This window comes from Equus caballus, chromosome 15 (genome assembly GCF_041296265.1).
Source record: "Equus caballus isolate H_3958 breed thoroughbred chromosome 15, TB-T2T, whole genome shotgun sequence".
Taxonomy (NCBI): Eukaryota; Metazoa; Chordata; class Mammalia; order Perissodactyla; family Equidae; genus Equus; species Equus caballus.
In genome coordinates, this window is record NC_091698.1 from 61,247,034 (window position 1) to 61,266,393 (window position 19,360).

Sequence of the window (19,360 nt, forward strand, 5' to 3'; positions counted from 1 at the left end):
CATTCGTTTACATATTGTCAGTGGCTGCCTCATTTTACACAAGAGCAGAGTTTCAACAGAGAGTATAGCCCACAAAGCCTAAAATATTACTCTCTCTGGCCCTTTGCAGAAAATGTTTGCCAACCCCTGCCTCACAGCTCAGATTTAGCAAGCTCTCTAACTTTTTCATGAATAAAAGATAAAATTCAGATGCAGAGCTGAAAAACGTTCCATGCTTATTATTCTGTTTGCAGGAGTTTCAAAGCCGCTGCATCATCCATGCCCAACAGCACAGAGCAGGAACCCAGATGGACCGTCCAAGGTTTCCCGTTAGCTATTTCTCGCTTTGCAATTTCCCTACATAGCCCTACATAGCGTGCACGCAGGAGAGAAAAACAATAATGACCCACCGTGCTAGATTTAAAAGCATTTAATGACATAGCATATATTTAACAGATAGGGCAAAAGTGGAGAGGTACAGGTCATACGACTGAGCACCAGGCCTGAGGGACCACCTCCCTGCTCAGGCCCAGCCTCGGAGTTCATTCCTATCAATGCCATTTTGATTGTGCAGTAAGATGAAAATTTGTCATTACAATCGTTACAGTGACAGAGAAATGCACACTATGTATCAAATAGCAAGGTAATGAAGCAAATTATAACACAGTGTGGCAACGCACGAGCAAGTAACCATTAGAGTAACATTACTTTGTCCAGTAAATGCTTCAGTTCCACTTGTACACTTACCAATGATTTAAAGGGTTTATTATACATCTAGTTTTATTATACTTTGTACTAGAATTATCTCAAACATACAATATAATGTATTTCAGCAAAAAAAAATTGAAATTACAGATTATTTAAAACAGTTATCAGTTTTCTATTCCTTCTTGTATCCCGACATTCTGAACCATCGTCGCGGTTGATGCAGAAAGCTGCATGTCGTGTGTTAGTAAGTGATGCCAGATACAAACGGTTTGGTCTGTAGAGTTAACATGGAGCTGCACTATGGCTGCAGCAGATCTTAATACACGATCTGTTTAATCAAGGTAAGACCCATCGTGGGCACTTCTAATAGTCAAGACTCAAGGAAACCACTGGGAGCAAATGGAAGAGAATGGTGTCAGGAAATTGGTACGTTTTGTCTCTGGTGAGCACAGGAAATATTGTTTAAGCACCGCTGCCCTGCATACCAACAGCACTAGAGGCAGGTTATTTCCAACACAGCCTCACAAAATTGAGGAACAGTTTAAATATTGAGATCTAATCTATAGAATTTCATTAAAAAAAATCTGGTCTGCCCTCTGCACCTCAAACTTTTGTAACTTGGAGATAAAGTGTTTAGGGGTATGTTCCCCATCCCCCCAAGAAATGCTCTATAAATTAAAAAAAAAAAAGGAAATCACCACATTGAGGAACATTAGGCACAGAGAGCAATGTGTTGGTTTTGAGCTCGCATGCTGGAATTTCACTGAAAAGGTAAGAGAAGGGCAGGAGATGAAGGAAAGGAGTTCACTTCTTTTTGCCAAAAATGCTGAACCGCTTCTCTTTGTCTTTCTCTTTGTCCTTTTCCCGCTTGCCGGGACTGGACTCGCTGGTGATGGTGACAACGCTGGTGGGCAAGGTCTGTGCCCGGCTAGATGCTGGCGTGCTCTGGGTGCTGGCAGACACCTCGTATTTATCGGAGGAGATGGCGGAGGAGATGGCCTGGATCCATGTGTTCATTTCCTCCTGGACAAATGGGGAGGCACAGGTGAGACTCAACTAAGCGGCTTGGGCAGGAGATGCTCTTGCTCCACCTGGATGACCATACGAGCCTCTGTTGGCTGGAAGGCTAGGGAACAATGCGTCTGGCTGACAGAGGCATCTGGCTAACTGAGGGGTAAGCAATTCCCAAATGAACCTCTGCTTTATCATACGTAGAGTGAACATGGTTCAACTCTCACGAGAATTCAGTTTACAGACCCTGAAGGTCATCACTCCAGTATATGGTCCTACAAACCTGCAAGAGCTCCATCTGTGGGGTGTCAGGACCCACTCTGAAAAGTTGACTTTCCTTTTTTTCTATTGAAATATATTTGACATATAACATTGTATAAATTTAATAGAAGTTGCTTTCTAAAATTTAAAGCACATGTTGTTTTCTCATCAGTTGACCCTCTCTCCCCTCAAGGTGGAGCACAACCCTGAATGGCTGGTTAAAGGCAGTGGGGTACAGAGAGGAGACTCCTGCCTGGGCTTCAGGATCCACGTCTGGCCCTGGGACCACCTCGCTGTGCCTCATATACTGGGAGGGGGTGGGGAAGGTTTCCTCTGTGGACTTCAACGGACCCTGCATTAGCTCTCCTGCCATGGCCAAGGAGACAGGGAAATGACATTCCCTGCCTCCTAGAGACATAAGTGAACACCTTCTAGAGTTAGTGACGGTGAAGCCTAGATGACAGAAGCCATCGCTGACCATTATTTATTGAAGAACATCATAAATGAAACTTATCATGCCACAAACACTTGCGAACTCTTAAATATCTGGGAGAAATGAATCTTAGAAACTTACATCATCTTTGGCTTGGAAGAGGTACTCATTGCCATCATTTAGCCTGTAATTTGAAAAAAGAAAGTAAGTCACGATATAACTTAAAAAAAAAAAATCCCCCAACTTTCCTATGTGGGATACAAGCAGGCCACAGAATCATACCAGATGGCTCGTCAGAGCTCTGCACACATCACCAACTGTGCCTGTGACCCACACAGGCCCAGCAGTGGCTCCCTGGACTCAAGAAGCCATATAATTGGGCCAGTATAACATACATAGGCAACTCAGTGTTTCAATCCACTGGAAGAATCGAAAAAGTCCCAAACGTATCAACATCTGGCTTTGTTTTGGCAACGATCACTTGGATCCTGATCACTGCTCTAAACTCAAGTCAAGAGAAATCTCTTTAAAAATTATGAGCCTTTTTGAAATTCTGCTACTGAGCTTGTATCCCCCACATTTAAAAATACCAGAGTTTCTGAACAGATGTACAGAAAAGGTCTCCTAGATTTCTCTTTCCATGTATGTCTCAGAGGGAAAGAAACTGCCCTGGGGAGGCCATCACTGTGACACCAAGAGGTCACTGGCGTGGAGGGCTCAGTCATTCACTCCACCGCTGTCAAGAGGAAGGGGGTGTTGCCAGGGTGGAGGAGGGTAAGTGCTCTTTGCCAATATCCTGACCCTCTGAAGCTGCATCATGGAGTACAAAGGGGGAGGCAGCCAGGGAGCCAGGCTGTCTGCGCCTTGTCTTACAAAATGTAACATGTTCCAAGTCCCGAAGAGCCTGCTCCAGCGCTCGTCAACAGAGCTCAATAAATCACACCATTTGCAATCCTTGGCTAGTCCAACTGGCACGAGACACACACATCACTGGAGGCCAAAGCTTTTCAGATCTCAAAGCAACAGATCAAATTAGTATTAAACTACTTTAAGTAATGTCCTAACCACTAACATGTTTACTTTTTACATTTTTAAAAGATAAAATGGTTTTTCTGCCCATTTCCAAGCACAAGCAGAACTTCTGAGCCTGGATCCTCTCTGTGGGGAGGTGTATGTGTTCTCCAGGGTAGAGACATTTGGAATTAGATGGTTCCAGAGGCACTGGGAACATCTGCTGGGCGAGTCAGGGGAGCACACACACTTCCTGTTTGTCTCCATCTGGCTCCAGGATGACTCATTTAACCCATCTCCAGATAATTCATAAGCAAAGAATAGCATCTCCTGGGTCTGGATAAGCTGCAAAAACGGGGAAACTATTTTTCTAAGCTTCCCTTAAATTATGAAATATAACTTGCTCACCTTGTCTGAGGGAACAGGAAGTTCTAGCTTATAAAAACAAAAGCCCCTTTTCCTCAATGTTCAGCTATGCTGTTAACCACAGGGACGCCGGTGACTGGCCACATCCCCAAAGACCCTAACCGAGATGTGTGCCAAACTGGTTTGTCACTTATTGGTTTTTTAAATGGCAGAGAAAGGAACCAACCAACCACAGTGTCTATCTAAGAAAATCAAGGCCCAGAGTGAAAATGAACACGCCCCCACCCGCCGGCAACCACAAAGCGACAACTCTCACCTGAGCTTGAACACGTGCTTCTTCTTCTTGTAATCAAGGGCCACTTCACAGACGGCTTCTTTCAAACTCACAGGGACCTCGCTGTGGTAGGGAATTCCGGAAGCAGCGGTCTTTGCATCTTTGTAGAAACCCATTTCTTGGTTATTTATGACACAATAAACATTGTGCCAGGACCTGAGCAGTTAAGAAAGGAACGTCAAAGTGCTACACCACACTCCCTTAAAGAGTTAAGAATCTGATTAATATGAAAATGGTCCTCAGACATGGTTTGACCCCTTGTTAAGAGTCCTTCCTAAATCCTACTAAAAATAGACAGTGGCACAAAATTCCTCCGTGGACTCTCGGGACAGCCACATGCTGCTGTGGTGGCAGGCTTCTGAGGGCTACCTCTCTCTCCATATTTGCAGAAAAACATGGTTCCCTCTTCTATTACATACAGGCACTCTTGGCTCTGACGGGAAAGATTTTGTCGGTGTTTGGTACTCTTTGCTGTAGTACCCTCTTGTGGTAAGGGGATACAGGCCAGGCTCCTTCAGTGAAACATGCCTGGCCTTAAGCAGCATTTCCACCTCAGCTCCATTCTTGATGTGGCTTGGCAACCTGACAGGAGGCAGATCCAGGGCCATTAGCACTTAGGAATCTTTGGATCAATTAGAAAAAGGTGGCTTTCCCCCATCATACAGCAAACTATCATAATATACTGATTTTATAAGAACAAGACACTTTACTGCTGCCTGCCTGTATTAACAAATCCATGCTGTCCTCAACACGGATGGCAGCTCTTAGACGGGATTCCCTGGTCTGGTGTACAACCTGCATAACCACATGGTGGCCCCAGGCAGTTTGGTCTGCTGGTTAAGCACACAGGCTGTGGAGTCAGATAAGAGTTTTATCCCAGCTATGCCATTTACTAGGGTTTCTACAGAGAGTAAACTTCCATAAGCTTCCAGAGCCTCAGTCTCCTCAGCTGTAAAATAGAGATAATGGAAGCAGGACTACTGGGAGATGCTGAAGACTGATATGGAGATAAGGCAGGGGGAATGATGAATGTCTTAAAAAATCCCACGAGGAGGAATCCTACAATGAAATCATCTCGCTTTAGGGAAGACTCCGCAACCTCAAACTAGCAGCACTCCTTCTCAGGATGAACTACTAAGGCCTCTTTTTGCTATTTCCATCCACACTTGACTCTTCTCTCAGTGAGTAAGACGCGCTCTACTCCAACTTTCCACTGTCAGTCCTAAGAATCACGTGATGCCCAGGAAGCTACAGAATAAACCAAGGACATGAACACACACTCCCCTTTCAACTCAAGACCGACCCGCCTCAACCTTTAACGGGCTGACTTCGCATCTTAATGCCCCGGACTTTGCTGTCATTACCTGCTTGAGGCTTTCTTGTTGTGGGCCTCCCACTCGTGCTTCCGATTCAGGAAGCCTTCCATCTGGGCCGAAGGCGTCTCCTGGGCTCTGGCTGGCAAGGTGGCGGCACTCTGGGGCGGGAGGGCAGTCTTGGCTTTGCGGTCGGAGGTGGGGGAGGGGATGGGGCTGGACTCTTTCGAGCTCGTCCTCTGTTCGGCAGCACCGTTGACCATTTCGCTTGTGTCTGCCGTTTCTGCCATCTAGGGACAGCGGAGAGGCCATTCAGCTAACCCCGAGAGCCACGGCAGTGATCACATACGCTCTAACTGACTCGCACACGTGGCTGTGTATAAATGCCTGGCACAGATCGAGGCAGTACAGTAAAACCATTGCACATCCCACAAAGCCAGCTGGACACCAAGGACATTAGAAGGTGGGAATGGATTAATACCCGCCCGTTTATGGGGATATGAGAAAAGCGAAATGCCAGTATGAGTTTTACTGCACTCTGCTCCTCTGATCAATCCATTTTCACTAATATAACTCAGATCATTTCCTCTTGTGGTTACTTTAAAACAAAAGGACAACGGTAACAATCACACATATTAAATATGAGAGAGTGGACGTTATACAGCAGCCACCTTACAACCAAGGACGCCACCAGAAGGGCTGGAAGTTTAAGCGAAAGGGCATTCACAAACAGATCGATAGACAACTCTATCAGAGCTACACAGCATTCCCCCAAAGTAAGACAAGGAAAGACGTTTCGTTTCTGAAAATGCTCTCTGGCTCTCCTCCCCCTCCCCTCAACACATCGTCATAAACACATGCAGAAATTAGGATGACAATCATGCATTTCGCATCTACCATCCCAGTTAGACTTTGGAACTTAAGAGCTGGAAGGAAATGAGGCAAGTCAACAAACATTGTTTTAACCACATCTGCCGAAGTTGTATCGTGAGTGGGTTGTAGTTTGTGTTAAAGGAGCTGGAAAAGCCAATCACAGTCACTCAACACCACACAGCTATTTACCCCCAAACAAAGACAGAACCAGGGCCTTCCCCATCACGTGTTGGTTGATCACGGTGCCTTGCTGCACTGAGACGAGAAAGCCCAGAGACAGCCAGGCTTCCAGCGGCTCTGACCCTTCAGGCTGGAGACGTCTTCGGGAGCTGTTTCTTCCCAAGCTCATTTATATTGTAACGCTCATGGCTTTTCGGCTTGGGAAATGCAGTAGGGTCTTGATTCATTATCACTTTCAGCCTGTGTACCATCAACTGTGTACCATGAACTGTAGCAGCCCCTGGCTGATATACCCAGGGCGTGGGATTAGCGAGTTACTAAAGCTGGGTGGGTGAGGCTGACGCTTTAGTGGATTACAGACAACCTGCACCCTTCGTACGCGGACAAACATGGAGGTGTCAATGGCACGCTCATTAGATACGTCCCCCATCACTGCTGCCCAGAACCAAAATGACACTGAATTAGCAGCAACAACCTCAACAGGATAAACACTAGACTGGCCACCACTGCTTGAACACTCAGATATGTCAACTCTCAGAACTGGGTCTCTCCTTTAGGTCTTATCTAAGTGGCTGAGTGGGAGTTACAAGTTTATATTCCATCTGTGCAAACTACCACCATTAGCATCAGAGTTTAGGGTGAGACTAGAGGCTATGCAATTTAAGGGTGTTTTTGACTGCAACCCTTCACCCACATAACAATGTGGAAAGTAGATTCTTAGGGCAAAAAGGCATGGGTGATTATCCTGGCCTTGCAAGTGACAGCCTGTGGACACGTGCTTACGAGCAATAGGCTATTCAAATATTTCTCTCCTTCCTTTCACTTTTAATGGAGAGATGCAGGAGAGAAAAATCACCACCAAAAAAACAAAATCCTGAGTCAAAAGACAGTGAGTAGATTTTAAAGTTGACAAATCTGTTCTTCTGATTTCAAGAAACTTCTGATGGGGAGGAAGCAGGAGTTTGGTCTGGAAGGCCTGTGCCAGGTGTGAGTCTAGGGAGACATGAGGTTAGTGTGTCTAGAAACCAGGTTAAAAAAAAATTAGTGCTGCAGGTGGTGCTCGCAAACTGCTAGTGACAGCAATGACCTGGATAGACGAACGTTTACTGGAAAAAGGCTAAAATTTATAGCACTTGGTCGGACTTCAAACATAGGTGAAGACCAGGGGAACCTCTTCTGGGGGAAATTCTGCAGCAAAAATTTTTTTCTTTAGAGTTAGAAGGAAAGAGAAAACCCCAAACCAGTATGCAGAGATAATTAATGTTTATGCAAATGAATTACTAATCAAGAAAACAAGGAAAATAAAAGGAACAAAATGAATTTTAATGGACATGTGCTTAAGCATGCCAACAGACAACACACCACTAGAGACAGACATCAAAGCAAATCATAGTGCTACGACCAGACGGTGGGTACACGAGGATCCACCCCGGCCCCACCCCACGGTGCTTCTCTTGAGCGATTAGTCCAGAGTGCTTTAGTGGCCGGGTACACCTGAGATGTTTAAATCAGGAGGTGAACATAAATGCAACGTGACAACTAGTAGCACAAGAAACACCTGATTGGTTTTCTAAGTGCACGAAGCAACGCTATTTCCAAGTTCATTAACTTGAGTCTCTGCATCGTTAACTCAAAAGAGTGAAAAGGCTTTTCTTCTTCCGACACAATCCAATCGTAATTAAAAATTTGCTCTGGCAAGCTACAATTTAAAAATCTAGATAAAAACAGGCATGAGAACAAATGCCAAAAACATCACAGCGCTCCTTCCCTGTGTGTTTATGTGGTTCCTTTTTTTTTTTGGTCTTCTGAATACAAAAAGCATAAAATTGGGCATTAGTCCTGATGATATAAAATTTAAACATATATATGGAAACATCACATATATACATATAGATCAGTGACACATATAATTTGGAGCCAGAAACACACGTCAGGGCTCCCTAAAGATCAAAGATGAAGCACTGGTTTTTTTCTAAAACGGATTTTGGTGTATTTAAGGCAGAGACCCAATAATGGTGCACATTACCCCGAGAACATAAGAAGCTTGGCATCTATCTATATACCCATCTACAGTCACAAGTAGATAGATATGTACATAGAAATAAGGAAAAACAAACAAGATGCTACATGATGTTATCCTGACAAAAGAAAAAAAAGACATGCATCATGAAATGAAAAGACAAATTAGACTTAACTCATGGAGAACACATATCAATACAGGTTTCTAATTCCACTAACATCTAAATATGGCAAATGAGCAAGTGAACGTCCCACAAGGCTTTGATGTAACATGGATTTGGTTTTGTCTTTACGAGTACCAGGAAATCACCTCTTTCATTAACTTCTATTCCTAAGGAATAGAATTTCTGTGAAAACATTTTCAACCCCTGCTGGTGGTCTGATAAATCCCAACCTAAAAGACTCCTTACTAGAGAACTCCACAGAGAGTCCCAAGAAATGAAAAACGAATCAGAAGATCCGTACACACGGCGGAGACATACAACAGAGTTTCTGTCTACAGAGACTCTAAAATTTCTTCGGAAGCCAGGAGGCACGCAACTGCTCCCAGGGTGGTCCACCAAGCACATCCTTCAAGTAACCAGGGTGAACCAGAATGGCTTTTGTTCCATTTGTTTGAAAAATTTAAATAGTTTGACACCCTGAAGTCATCAACTGAATGGAGAGGCCTGGAAGTCTGGTAGGCAGGCCTCTGACAGATGCTGGCAACAGCTGTCACCTGCCACGTCCCTTGTCCCAGCGGTGCTGACCGTGACCACGACAAAGGTGGCAGCAGCAGTCAGTGGGCATTTTATTCCCGAGGCTGGCTGCATTATCTGCTGCAAAGAAGCCTAGAATCCTCAATTCAGGACTTGGCAGAAAAAAATAAAGGAGGAGCTGGTTTGCAAAGAGTAATAAATGATCTGCAGATCTCAAAACGTTTGAGATTCTACGCCTAAACATGAAAACACCTTCCCAAGTAGATTCTCCTTCCCTTTCTTTGTCATTGTTGATGAATGAACGCAGCCTGAATGGAATGTTACTCAGCTGACTTTAGCTTGTAACCTTAACATTTCAAGTCTCCCTCCTCATACCCCAGTCTTCCTAGTTACGAGTAAACTAGTGCAGGTTAATAAAGGGGCTATGTACAGCGCAGTACTGCACCCTGTTAGTATAACTGGATGTGTCGTACCTGTCGGATTCTAGTTCTCTTCTTCATTTTGCTGTAATCTCATTTAATTTCAATTACTCATGTAAGGTTTTCGCTGTAAAATCTTAATAAAGTAAAAAGCTCACAATAAATAAACAAAAAATAAGCATGTTGCTTTACGGCAACTGAGCATCCATCAGTTAAAAGACTCAAATAAACATGAATTAAATGCAAACAAATATGAAACCAAGGAAGTCTATGAATTAAGTAAAATTTTAACACCGTGGGTGAAGTGGAAGCCAAAAGGTCAAATCAACAGGATTTGGAAAGAATGGTTCTTGACAAATGGTAGTGAACTTCACAGTCCAGACCACGGCTGGTCACTGGCTGTCCGTCTGCTATTAAAGTTTTTGTAGTTTTGGTAGGTTTGAGAGCGATAACTAACCCGTGGAGATCCCTGTTCAGCCGGCAAACCATTCTGGGAAACTTGCTCTCCTTTGGAAGTATCCCTGTTAGGCAAAGGGGGAAAGAAGACAGAGGAGGGGAGGGAGGGAGGGAGAGGAAGGAAGAAGAAAAGAGGAGAAAGAGAAAAATGGTAAGAGAGGATGGGTGAGAACATCAATTTGATTACAGGTTTTCTCTCAGAAAAACATACACAACCTTCCTCTACATAATACAACTTTTATATTAAAAAAAAACCTTTCCAGGTGTTTCAGACGCTAGCTAGAGAATAAGACTACAGGCACGCCCCTCCCCGCATGCAGGCAGCATGAGTGGCTGTCAGGGAGCTCTTAGCACAGCAAAATAACTAGCCTTTCAGAAATAGAGAATAACTTCTGTCCTTCATGTGATGCCACAAAGAACTTTCAAAAAGCATCACCACAAAATCACTGGCCTGAAATCTAGGTGGTTCCCTCCATCCATTTAATAGCATGGAAATTCTGAGTGCGTGTGAGTGTACACACACACGCGTGCGTGTGCAGTAGAGAGGGTGCTGTCTACATTCCACTTCTGCCGCCTGCACAGCAATGTGACCGTGGACAAGTCAGTGTTCTCAGATGTTACCCAGGGATGACCATACAGATTCTAAATATTCTACAGAAGAATTAAGCGGAAGGGCATGTGGCTAGGCCTAGTGAAGCACAAGCTTAGACAGACGCCCCCAGACCTCACTCGTCCCTGCAGCTCAGGTTCCAGCAGCGCCGCTGCCTGCCACTCACCACTGCTGCTGGGACTCGGCCTCCTCGGAAGCCCTCGTGCTCGGCTCAGGAGAAGGCGGCCGCCTCTTCCTCTCCTCTTCCTCTTGCTGTCTGCGCACTTCCAGTAACTCCAACTGAGGGAGAACACAGTGACGTTCAGCAGAGCCCCAAACTCTCTCTTTTAAGGAAAGGGCTCTAGACGAACCCAGGAAGTCTTCTTGTCCGAGTTTTCCACACTGGATCATACTGGACAACTAGAAGCTCTAACACCCTAAGCAAAATGGCACTAAGGTGACAGGAACTGCAGCTACAACCCCGAAACTACAAGAAACAGAGGTGTGAGTGATGAAACAGGTCTATTCCATGGGCTGGTAGATCCCTATCAGTCGTTTGTGTGGCCCCTAGGACACCGGGTTTAATTTCTAAGTGAACTATGCCGCTATCAACTCGGCTCAGGAAGAAAGAACCTGAGCATGTGGCTCTGTGCTGGACCTCCCATCAGAGCTCAGACAAACTCCACTGAGACAGGGCTGCAGGAATTCTCAAGGAAGCTTCCTGTGCTGTGGTAAGAATTTGTGATCAGCCAAATGTGGGCAGAAGAGGTGATCAGGCAACGGGAGAATTTTCAATGGTCTAGGATCAAGCTATGACTTGACGGGAACTCTAATCCTGAAATTTTAAACAGAATTAAAAGGCTATGCTCCCTAGAAACAAAGCTTCTATTAGATATGGGAGGAAAAGCAGATCCGAAGAGAAAAGCAAAGCCCAATCAACTGACTCCCAGGCAGGACACTATGATAAGTGATCCAAAATCAAGATGCCCAGGATGTGACTGAGGGGCTGGGAGCCCTGGACAGTCACCCAGGTGCTGTGCCAAGAGAGCCACCAATTTCAGGAAGAAAACAGAGTAGTAATGTGAATTCCCTGGTCTAGGAGGCAGGCAGAAAGAAGAGGCTGTCTATAAGAACGAAGAGGCTGAGTGTCCGGCGTCCAGCGGCCACTTACCGTCGTCAGCCTTTCCAGGGCAGAGAACCTCTCGTCCCAGGTTGCTGCAGACTTTTCAAAAGCCTCATGGCGCTTGATGAGCTTCTCCACCTCGTCCACACTCTGGCCTATTTCTCTGCTGGATAGGTATGGCTCCTGTCCGAGCAGCCAAGCCTCGGCCACACTGGCGTCCCTTGAGAACTGATGGACCTCCAAAACTGCATAGGGTACCAAGAGTGAGGGCTCGTGAGCAGTGGGATGTGGCAGTAAGGGATGGCACTGCCCTCTGGTGGCAGCTGCCTGCACAACTAGTTTATAGTCTAGTGTCGATCAGTGCTGTCCAACATAAATGTAATGTGAGCTACACATGCAACTTTAACTTTTCCAGCAGCCACATTAAAAATAAACAGGTAAAAGTAATTTCAAAAGCACATTGTAGACAACATGATATATCAAACTGTTATCAATGCAACATGTAATCAGTATAAAAAATTATTGAGATGTTTCATTCTTTTTTCTTCCATCTTTGAAATCTGATGTGTATTTTATCCTTAAAGCACATCTCAATTTGGACTGGCCACATTTCAAGTTCTCAGGAGCCACATGTAGACAGTGACTTCCAGACTGGACAACGCAGGCCGAGAGGGTGTGCTCTGCTCACTCAGCCCACTTCCATGAAGTAAGCCTCAGAGCCCTGCAGGAATTCACAAGCCACGTAACAACCAGATCACGTTGATGGAGCAGGCATTCTTAAACCACTCTTTATGGGGTGCTGGTCCTATGTTTTATTTTGTGGAGTTGAGAGGGAGGGAAGGATGTGGGGAGCACTGCAGAAAATGGCGACAATAGGGGCCAAGGCTTTTGCTTTATTCGTCCTGTGCCTCCACATGTGAGGAAGCAGCATGGCTTCCACTGGTTATGAGAAGGCCAGTCAGAAGCGGCTTCGCACTGTGGCTAACACGAATTTTCACTGCATCTCAAGCAGCAGTGCTGGGGGTCATTCAGATAAGAAATGGACTGCAGGCAGCATCAGTAACCCCAGGAACTGCCAGTTGTCTCTTTTCATCACCCTGGTGGCCCCCAACATTGCCATGAGATGATGCCACCATTGCACCAGGGACTGTCACCTCATTCTGTACACCCAGCATTCACCTGGTGCCTAGTTCACAGTGGGGGTACTAGGGGTTTTGCTGAGCTGTGCCTGCCCAGGAATTCTTAAAATTTATAGACCAAATCTTCATCCAAAGAATTGTCAAGAGTGGATTTCTTTTCAAAAAGGGCTGTGGGCCCAAAAGAGTAACGTGCTTTCACTAGGTAAAAACACACCTTTAAGATCGTTTCTAGTAAGCACCCTTGGTGTCTGAGTATATGGTTACAACACAAGGACAGAGCCCAGAGCCCCAAACACAGAATGGCAAAGATGGTAAATAACACTTGAGTTGGCCTACCACTTTCAGCATTCATACCGATTATTAAGCACTATCCCCAATACTGCAAATTATAAACTCTGTGTTAGCTCACATGTTCCTTTATAAGATTAAAAATAGAATCTACCTCAGAGGGTCATCGTGGAGAGTAAATACAGAAAAATAGATAAAACACTTAGAGGAATGCCCGTTTCACTGCAAAACCTCGATATTTGTTACCTTTTACTTTGTTATCAATCTTCTACCAAGAGCACCAAATATAAGACCTAATCAGGCCACCTTTCCAGCTTCTTGACTCTGCAGTAATAATTCTTCTTAAAGACAAGTGGAGGAGAAGGCTTTTACCCACACTCTCCCAGAGGGACACGGAATTCTCTCATCCCATGCTGCTCCTTAAGAGCATCCAAATCCCACTTCCGACACTGAGATCAGTCATGGGAAGAAGAATAAAGAATATGCCACAGGAAACTACTTAAAAATATTTAGCATGAAAGTGTGAAATAGGGCATTAAAAAAGAAGCATTTAGAACTCCTAAAATCATTAAGTGATAACATCACATCAAATCGATTAAAGCAGGAAAATAAACTTGCGTACTTTCAATGGACCCCCAAAGAGAGTAAAAAGATTAAGTACGTCCTTACTCAGTCTTAACCATTCCCATCGGTCTTCCCACTTGTCAATCATTTCTTTTCTCTTTTCTGTCAACTGCAGTAACTTTTCCTTGATCTGTGAGAAAAGAAGGACCACGAGGACATCTTAATAGAATGTACCACATCCTCCTAGCCTTCCCCTTGATAAGCCACTTCATGTAAGAAAAATACATTTTTTGTGGAGACTACCACTAAACCAGGAAATATCTAAGGACTGCTCAGTCTATCTGTGTACTGGGATAGGAGAGAAAAGCATGGCAACCTTCCTTCCAGAAGGGGCTGACAGGAAGGCTGGGCTCCACTGAAAGCAGCTTTGTCGTGAGGAGGCCAACAACGCACTGAGCCCCCTCTGGACTCGGGGGCTCCCTTCAGCGAGCACGCTAAGGAAGAGAGGGCCAGCAAGAGGGGCAAAGCCCTGACCTCTCTGAGAGAACACTGAATCCCCTGAAGGGGCCACACACTGACTAACCACTTACCTCTTTACTACCACGGCCCTAACTGGAACTAGCAACCATCCACTAAAGAGCAAACTGATCTAGGGCACATGTGACAGAGAAGGGGTGGCACCTAGGAAGGTGGGAGGATGAAACCTGCACCTGGGGCATCAACAATTGTCTTCTGTGCCAGGGATCAACTGGCTCTGTGCCAAGAGTCTTGCATAAGTTGTCTTACTCTACACACAAAGGAAAGAAGGCATTCCAAAATATATGTATCTGTGTATGTGTGTATGAATGCAAATAGCTATTTCTTTCTGTATGTATGTGCATACACACACATATAGACATACTTCACTAAACAAAATCAATTTACATGTGAACACCAGCTGTGTGCATCCCAGGGCCCCTAAGCAAAGCAGCATCCTACCTCCTCGGATGCGTAGTGCTTTCTTGCCAGCAGGGATTTCCCAAGTTCAATGCAGGTTGTGAAGCTGTCATTACGGGCATCAATTTCAGCTTTGATACCTTGATGATTGTTCATTAATAATTCAACAGATGACACATCCCTAAAATTAGACAAATAATACCTCCTTTAGGAGATCAAGCTTTTCAAACAAATGTGTAGGTTTCAAAACACGTAATTAATTTGAAGGCACTATTCACCGGCACAATTTGCCTTTCAGTTCTGATTCACAGTCTGAGCTCAGGCTGGGTCACTGGAGCTGAGGCACAATGACAGTCTAATTCAGGATCAGCTATGCAACCTAACAGTAAGAATAAGGCTACCCTCATTTTTGTGGTGCACGCCTGAATAATTTAAAATGGTTGCTTGGCAGGTACCAGAAAAACCATTCGATTTCTGTTCAAACTTATACTTTGAAATGCAATTCAGACTTTTTTCGAGAAGGTACAGAGGCAATAACAGGCATCCCCGATCATACACCAATGAGTTAGCTGTCCAAGGTTCAGGAGATGCGTGTTCCAGAGAGCAGCTGACACCACCCCCTTCTTTAGACATGAAGAGACACAGCATAGGAACCAGCTTAGAAATCAATAATTGGTAGAGCTGAGAGAGCTTCTCACGGATCAAACCTATGAACTAAAAAGTCTTGATTTAGGAAATACAGTTGTTTTACATATATATGTAGTTATAAAAATATTTCTTCTTTTGGAGCATAGTTCATTTCTCAGTTACAGCAGGGGCTGGGGCTGGCAGGAGTGAACTGGGGGTTGTATATGTGCTGCTTGGTCATCTATTAGCTTCTCTTAGCTGCTCTGCATGAAACATAGCCAAAGAGAAGATATAGAACGAATAGCAAAAAATAATCTCAAGATGCCATTACAGCAGATGTTGAGGGTTAAGAGACACCCTTAAGTAACGTGTATGAAAACGGATAAAGAGGTTTTTAATCTAATAGAGAAAAAGAACACAGAAAAGCCATCTTATTCCAATGGTGAGGTAGAGCTGGTTATGTCCAAGGTATGAGGTCACAGACAAAGGCAGGAGGGCCAGGGTGAGCGTGGAACACGGGGGCAGGGTAGGGTGAGAAACACGGAGGGCGCGACAACACTGGGTCCCTCATTCCTTGGTAACCACGCGCAGCAGACTGGAGCAGTGGTGGCTCCCCAAAAACTCCTCCCCACCCCTGCTCTGGCCTTGAAACTCTCAGGTAAGGCCCCCAGTTCTCTCTGGAAGATCCCTTCTACACATTAACCGGGGTCAACTAGCCAGATTTCCTCCTGCCCAGGAGGCCAGGAGTGTTACCTTGGCTTCTCCTGGGCTTCGATTTGCCGGATGACATCCTCCATCCATAGCATGAGGTCACGCACCATGCTGAAGAAGCGGAACTTGTCCCCTGTGTCCACCAGCCGCACCCTGCGGCCCTCACAAGCATCCAGCAGGGCCTTCCAGGCTTCCAGAACCTCATTCTCTCGCTTCTGGATGTCATCAGCCTTGTCACCCGCATAGGCTGCCTGGAGGCGGGCCGCATCCTCCTGCAGTTGCCTCACCTGCAGAGCCACGGGGAGACGAGCCAGGTGAGAGGGCTGGGCCTTCTCTCCATCGCCCCACCACTCCCTTCACGCACATCACACGCTGTCTGCTTATGCACTAACTGAAGAACCAAGTCCAAATGGATCCCTTGTCCCCCAAGAAGCTCACAATTCCATCAGGGAGATCTAACTCACAAAACCCCAAGTTTACTATAAACGTATTGCACTACATCATTAAGTTCTACATGAACAATAAAACAAATGAAATGCTGCAGGAATGCAGGTGGGAGACTTTGGTGAGGAAAGGGCCCCTGGAGGTGGCCTGGATATACAGACAGAACAGAAATCACATGGTACATATCCAGACATAGTTTATTAAAACAATAAACACCTAATCTGCTCCTTTAGGGTAAACATGATGTTTTTATCATGAATAAGAAACTGCCATGAAGAACACATTTTGAAAATGCCTTTTCCATTGCTATGTGATGTTGCTGAAAACAATACACGTATCATGTGTAAAGAGCTCTCACAATGGGAGAATTCAACTTGAAAAACATAAAAATGCAGCATCTAACGTAGTTGAAAAAACTGACTGATATTTAACAAGGTAAAATTTTAACCAGCCAAATTTCAAATTTCAAATTTCAAAAACTGCATCATAAGGAAATGCAAATAGGTCTTATGGAAAGATGTTAAAAGGAGATACTGTAATTTTTCATCTAGTAGATAGTTGGCAAAAATTCAAGTTAGACGATTTATCTGCCAGTGAGCTGATTCACTGTTGGGAGGACAATAGGTTACAGCTCCTACAGAACGCATGGGCAGCGCCCATCAAAATTACAAATGCATGTACCTTCTGATTTTATGACCTCACTTTGGGGAATTTATCCTATATACATTCTTGCACATTTAGGAAATTAAACACACATAAGGTTATTTATTGCAGCATCGTCTATAAAAGCAGAAGACTGAAAATAAAGTAAATACCCATCAGTGAGGGACTGGTTAAATTAATGATGGCACACCCATACCAGAGGCCCCTATGCAGTCATGGAAAAGAATGAGGGAGGGCTCTGTATTCTCATATGAACAGTACCCCAAGATAACAGCTAAACGGAAAAAGCAAAGCACAGACAGTCTACTTTCTGTGTAAAAAGGGGGAAAAAACAAGAATAGGCTTCACTTTTTTGGGGGGTGAGGGGTAGGGGGAAAATATGCCCTTGTAACAGAAACTAATAACTGTGGGTATTTTATACTTTTAAATTTCCTTCTATGTTTTATGTATAGAAAATACATATTAGTAGTACCATACATGTGTACAACATCTAATTACAAACATACACACGTGGGGAAACGTACACTCAGTCTTCATTTACTGATGGGTTGTGTGATCACTGTCTGCAGACAGTCATCCTGGATGATGAGAGCTTTCAGATGTCTGCGAGGGGAGTACGCGGGCAAACACCATGTAGGGAGGTTCAGGTGGGGTGAGAGGGGATGAGGATGAACAACATAGGGCTTGGGGGGAGGTAAACTACTGACCCCGATCACGAATGGTGGCAAGACAGGCTGATACAAGAGTTAAAAGGCCAGGGAGGAAACGCCACTGGCTTTTGGGAGCCTGTACCGAGAGCCTCCCCTTCTGCTCTAATAACCTGGACTGGGCCAATGACTGCAGAAGGGGCACACAGACTCTTACAGCTGTAAAAGGCACAGCCCAGTCGGGACCATGAGGTGGAGATGGGCAGGCTTTGAGGGAGTACATCTCTGTCCTGGATGTGACTAGATCCTCCATGGGCTCCCTCATCTCTCTGAGCCTCACAAGGTGAAGGGATTTCATTAAAAAATGAGGGAGCAATTCCATCATCTCTGGAATCTCTTTAAGTTTCAAAAGTAAACGATTTTACAGGATCAGAGGAAAGACCTGCTGTCAGGCAGGTGTGTTCTGTCTCTAAGCATTCCAAAAGTTCCCCTAAGCTTTTTTGTTATAACAACAGAGAACACTCATGGAGCTCTTGCTGTGGCATACGTTTTGCAAACAACATCTCAGTCCTCAAAGCGTTATGGAACTGAAGCTTAGAGGGATAAATTAAACTTGCCACAGGCTCCACTTCAACCAGGGTCTGCCCTTCTCCTGCAGCCTTGTGCTAACCACCATCAGACCGCATCTTGATGGATCCTTACACATTCATATTATACTCCTGGACCTTAGGTGCAATGAAAGCCACTGAACATGAAGCCAACAAGCTTTTGGATGGCAAGTTTTCAGAGCACAGGAGGACACCAGTTCTGAAGGAAAGACTGGAAAGGTTCATGGTGAGCACCTTTAAATTCTGCTTGATGCAGACCCTTAGCCACTCCATGTATCTCTCTTAAATATTCCCTAGACACCTTCTACCTCCTCAGTGGAAAAGTTGAAGCCACTTAATCTGAATAAAGCTCCAACTGTCAACAAGGTCCCTCTGGTTCTAGAAGGGGCAAATTAAGGGGAAGTGAGAAGACAAAGGCGGTAAGGGTGGTCTCTTCACAGAAAAAATCTCAAAGCACACCAAAGAATGGTGAGGCTGATGCACTCTAGCAGAGGTCAGCCCACAGTCAAATGTGAGCTGTCTGCTTTTATAAACAAAGATTTACCGGCACACAGCTATGCCTCTTTATTTTTCTACTGTCTGTGGTTGCTTTATGCTACCAAGGCAGAGCTGAGAAGCTGCAACAGGGATCATTATGCCCTACAAAGCCAAAAATATTTACTACGTGGGCTTCTACAGAAGTTCCCCTGCACTAGATTATCAAAGTGCTCCTAACAGACAAGAACAAAACTCCTAATAAACTCAGGGCTGGTTATCTTTAATAAAACTGACTCTTCTCCTGGACCGTGAAATTTAGGGGAGGAAAAAAAAAAGATGCAATTTATTTTTCATCTAAAAGACATAAGACCTTCATTGCAGCATTTATACACAATAGCCAAGACTTGGAAGCAATCTAGGTGCCCATCAAGGGATGAATGGATAAAGAAGATGTGGTATTTATACACGATGGAATACTCTCAG

The 19,360-nt window shown here is 44.8% G+C and overlaps 1 protein-coding gene across 12 annotated transcripts in view; it reads right to left on the minus strand.

Moving 5' to 3' along the window:
* Positions 1-394: 394 nt before the first annotated feature.
* Positions 395-19,360, minus strand: part of SPTBN1 (spectrin beta, non-erythrocytic 1) — a 189,013-nt gene continuing 170,047 nt past the window's right edge. For 8 of the 12 annotated variants that reach the window (XM_023619102.2, XM_001497029.7, XM_070235498.1 and 5 more), the window contains 10 exons: positions 16,081-16,325; positions 14,743-14,881; positions 13,870-13,954; positions 11,822-12,018; positions 10,838-10,950; positions 10,063-10,126; positions 5,468-5,706; positions 4,086-4,259; positions 2,534-2,576; positions 395-1,710 (listed from right to left, as the gene is read on the minus strand). In XM_023619102.2, the coding sequence (XP_023474870.2) occupies positions 1,492-1,710; positions 2,534-2,576; positions 4,086-4,259; positions 5,468-5,706; positions 10,063-10,126; positions 10,838-10,950; positions 11,822-12,018; positions 13,870-13,954; positions 14,743-14,881; positions 16,081-16,325 (1,518 nt within the window). In that variant the 3' untranslated portion in view covers positions 395-1,491. Of the gene's footprint in view, positions 1,711-2,533; positions 2,577-4,085; positions 4,260-5,467; positions 5,707-6,478; positions 8,608-10,062; positions 10,127-10,837; positions 10,951-11,821; positions 12,019-13,869; positions 13,955-14,742; positions 14,882-16,080; positions 16,326-19,360 lie in introns of all 12 variants that reach the window. The other 4 variants (XR_011426075.1, XR_011426076.1, XR_011426077.1 and 1 more) reach the window with 1 other exon arrangement.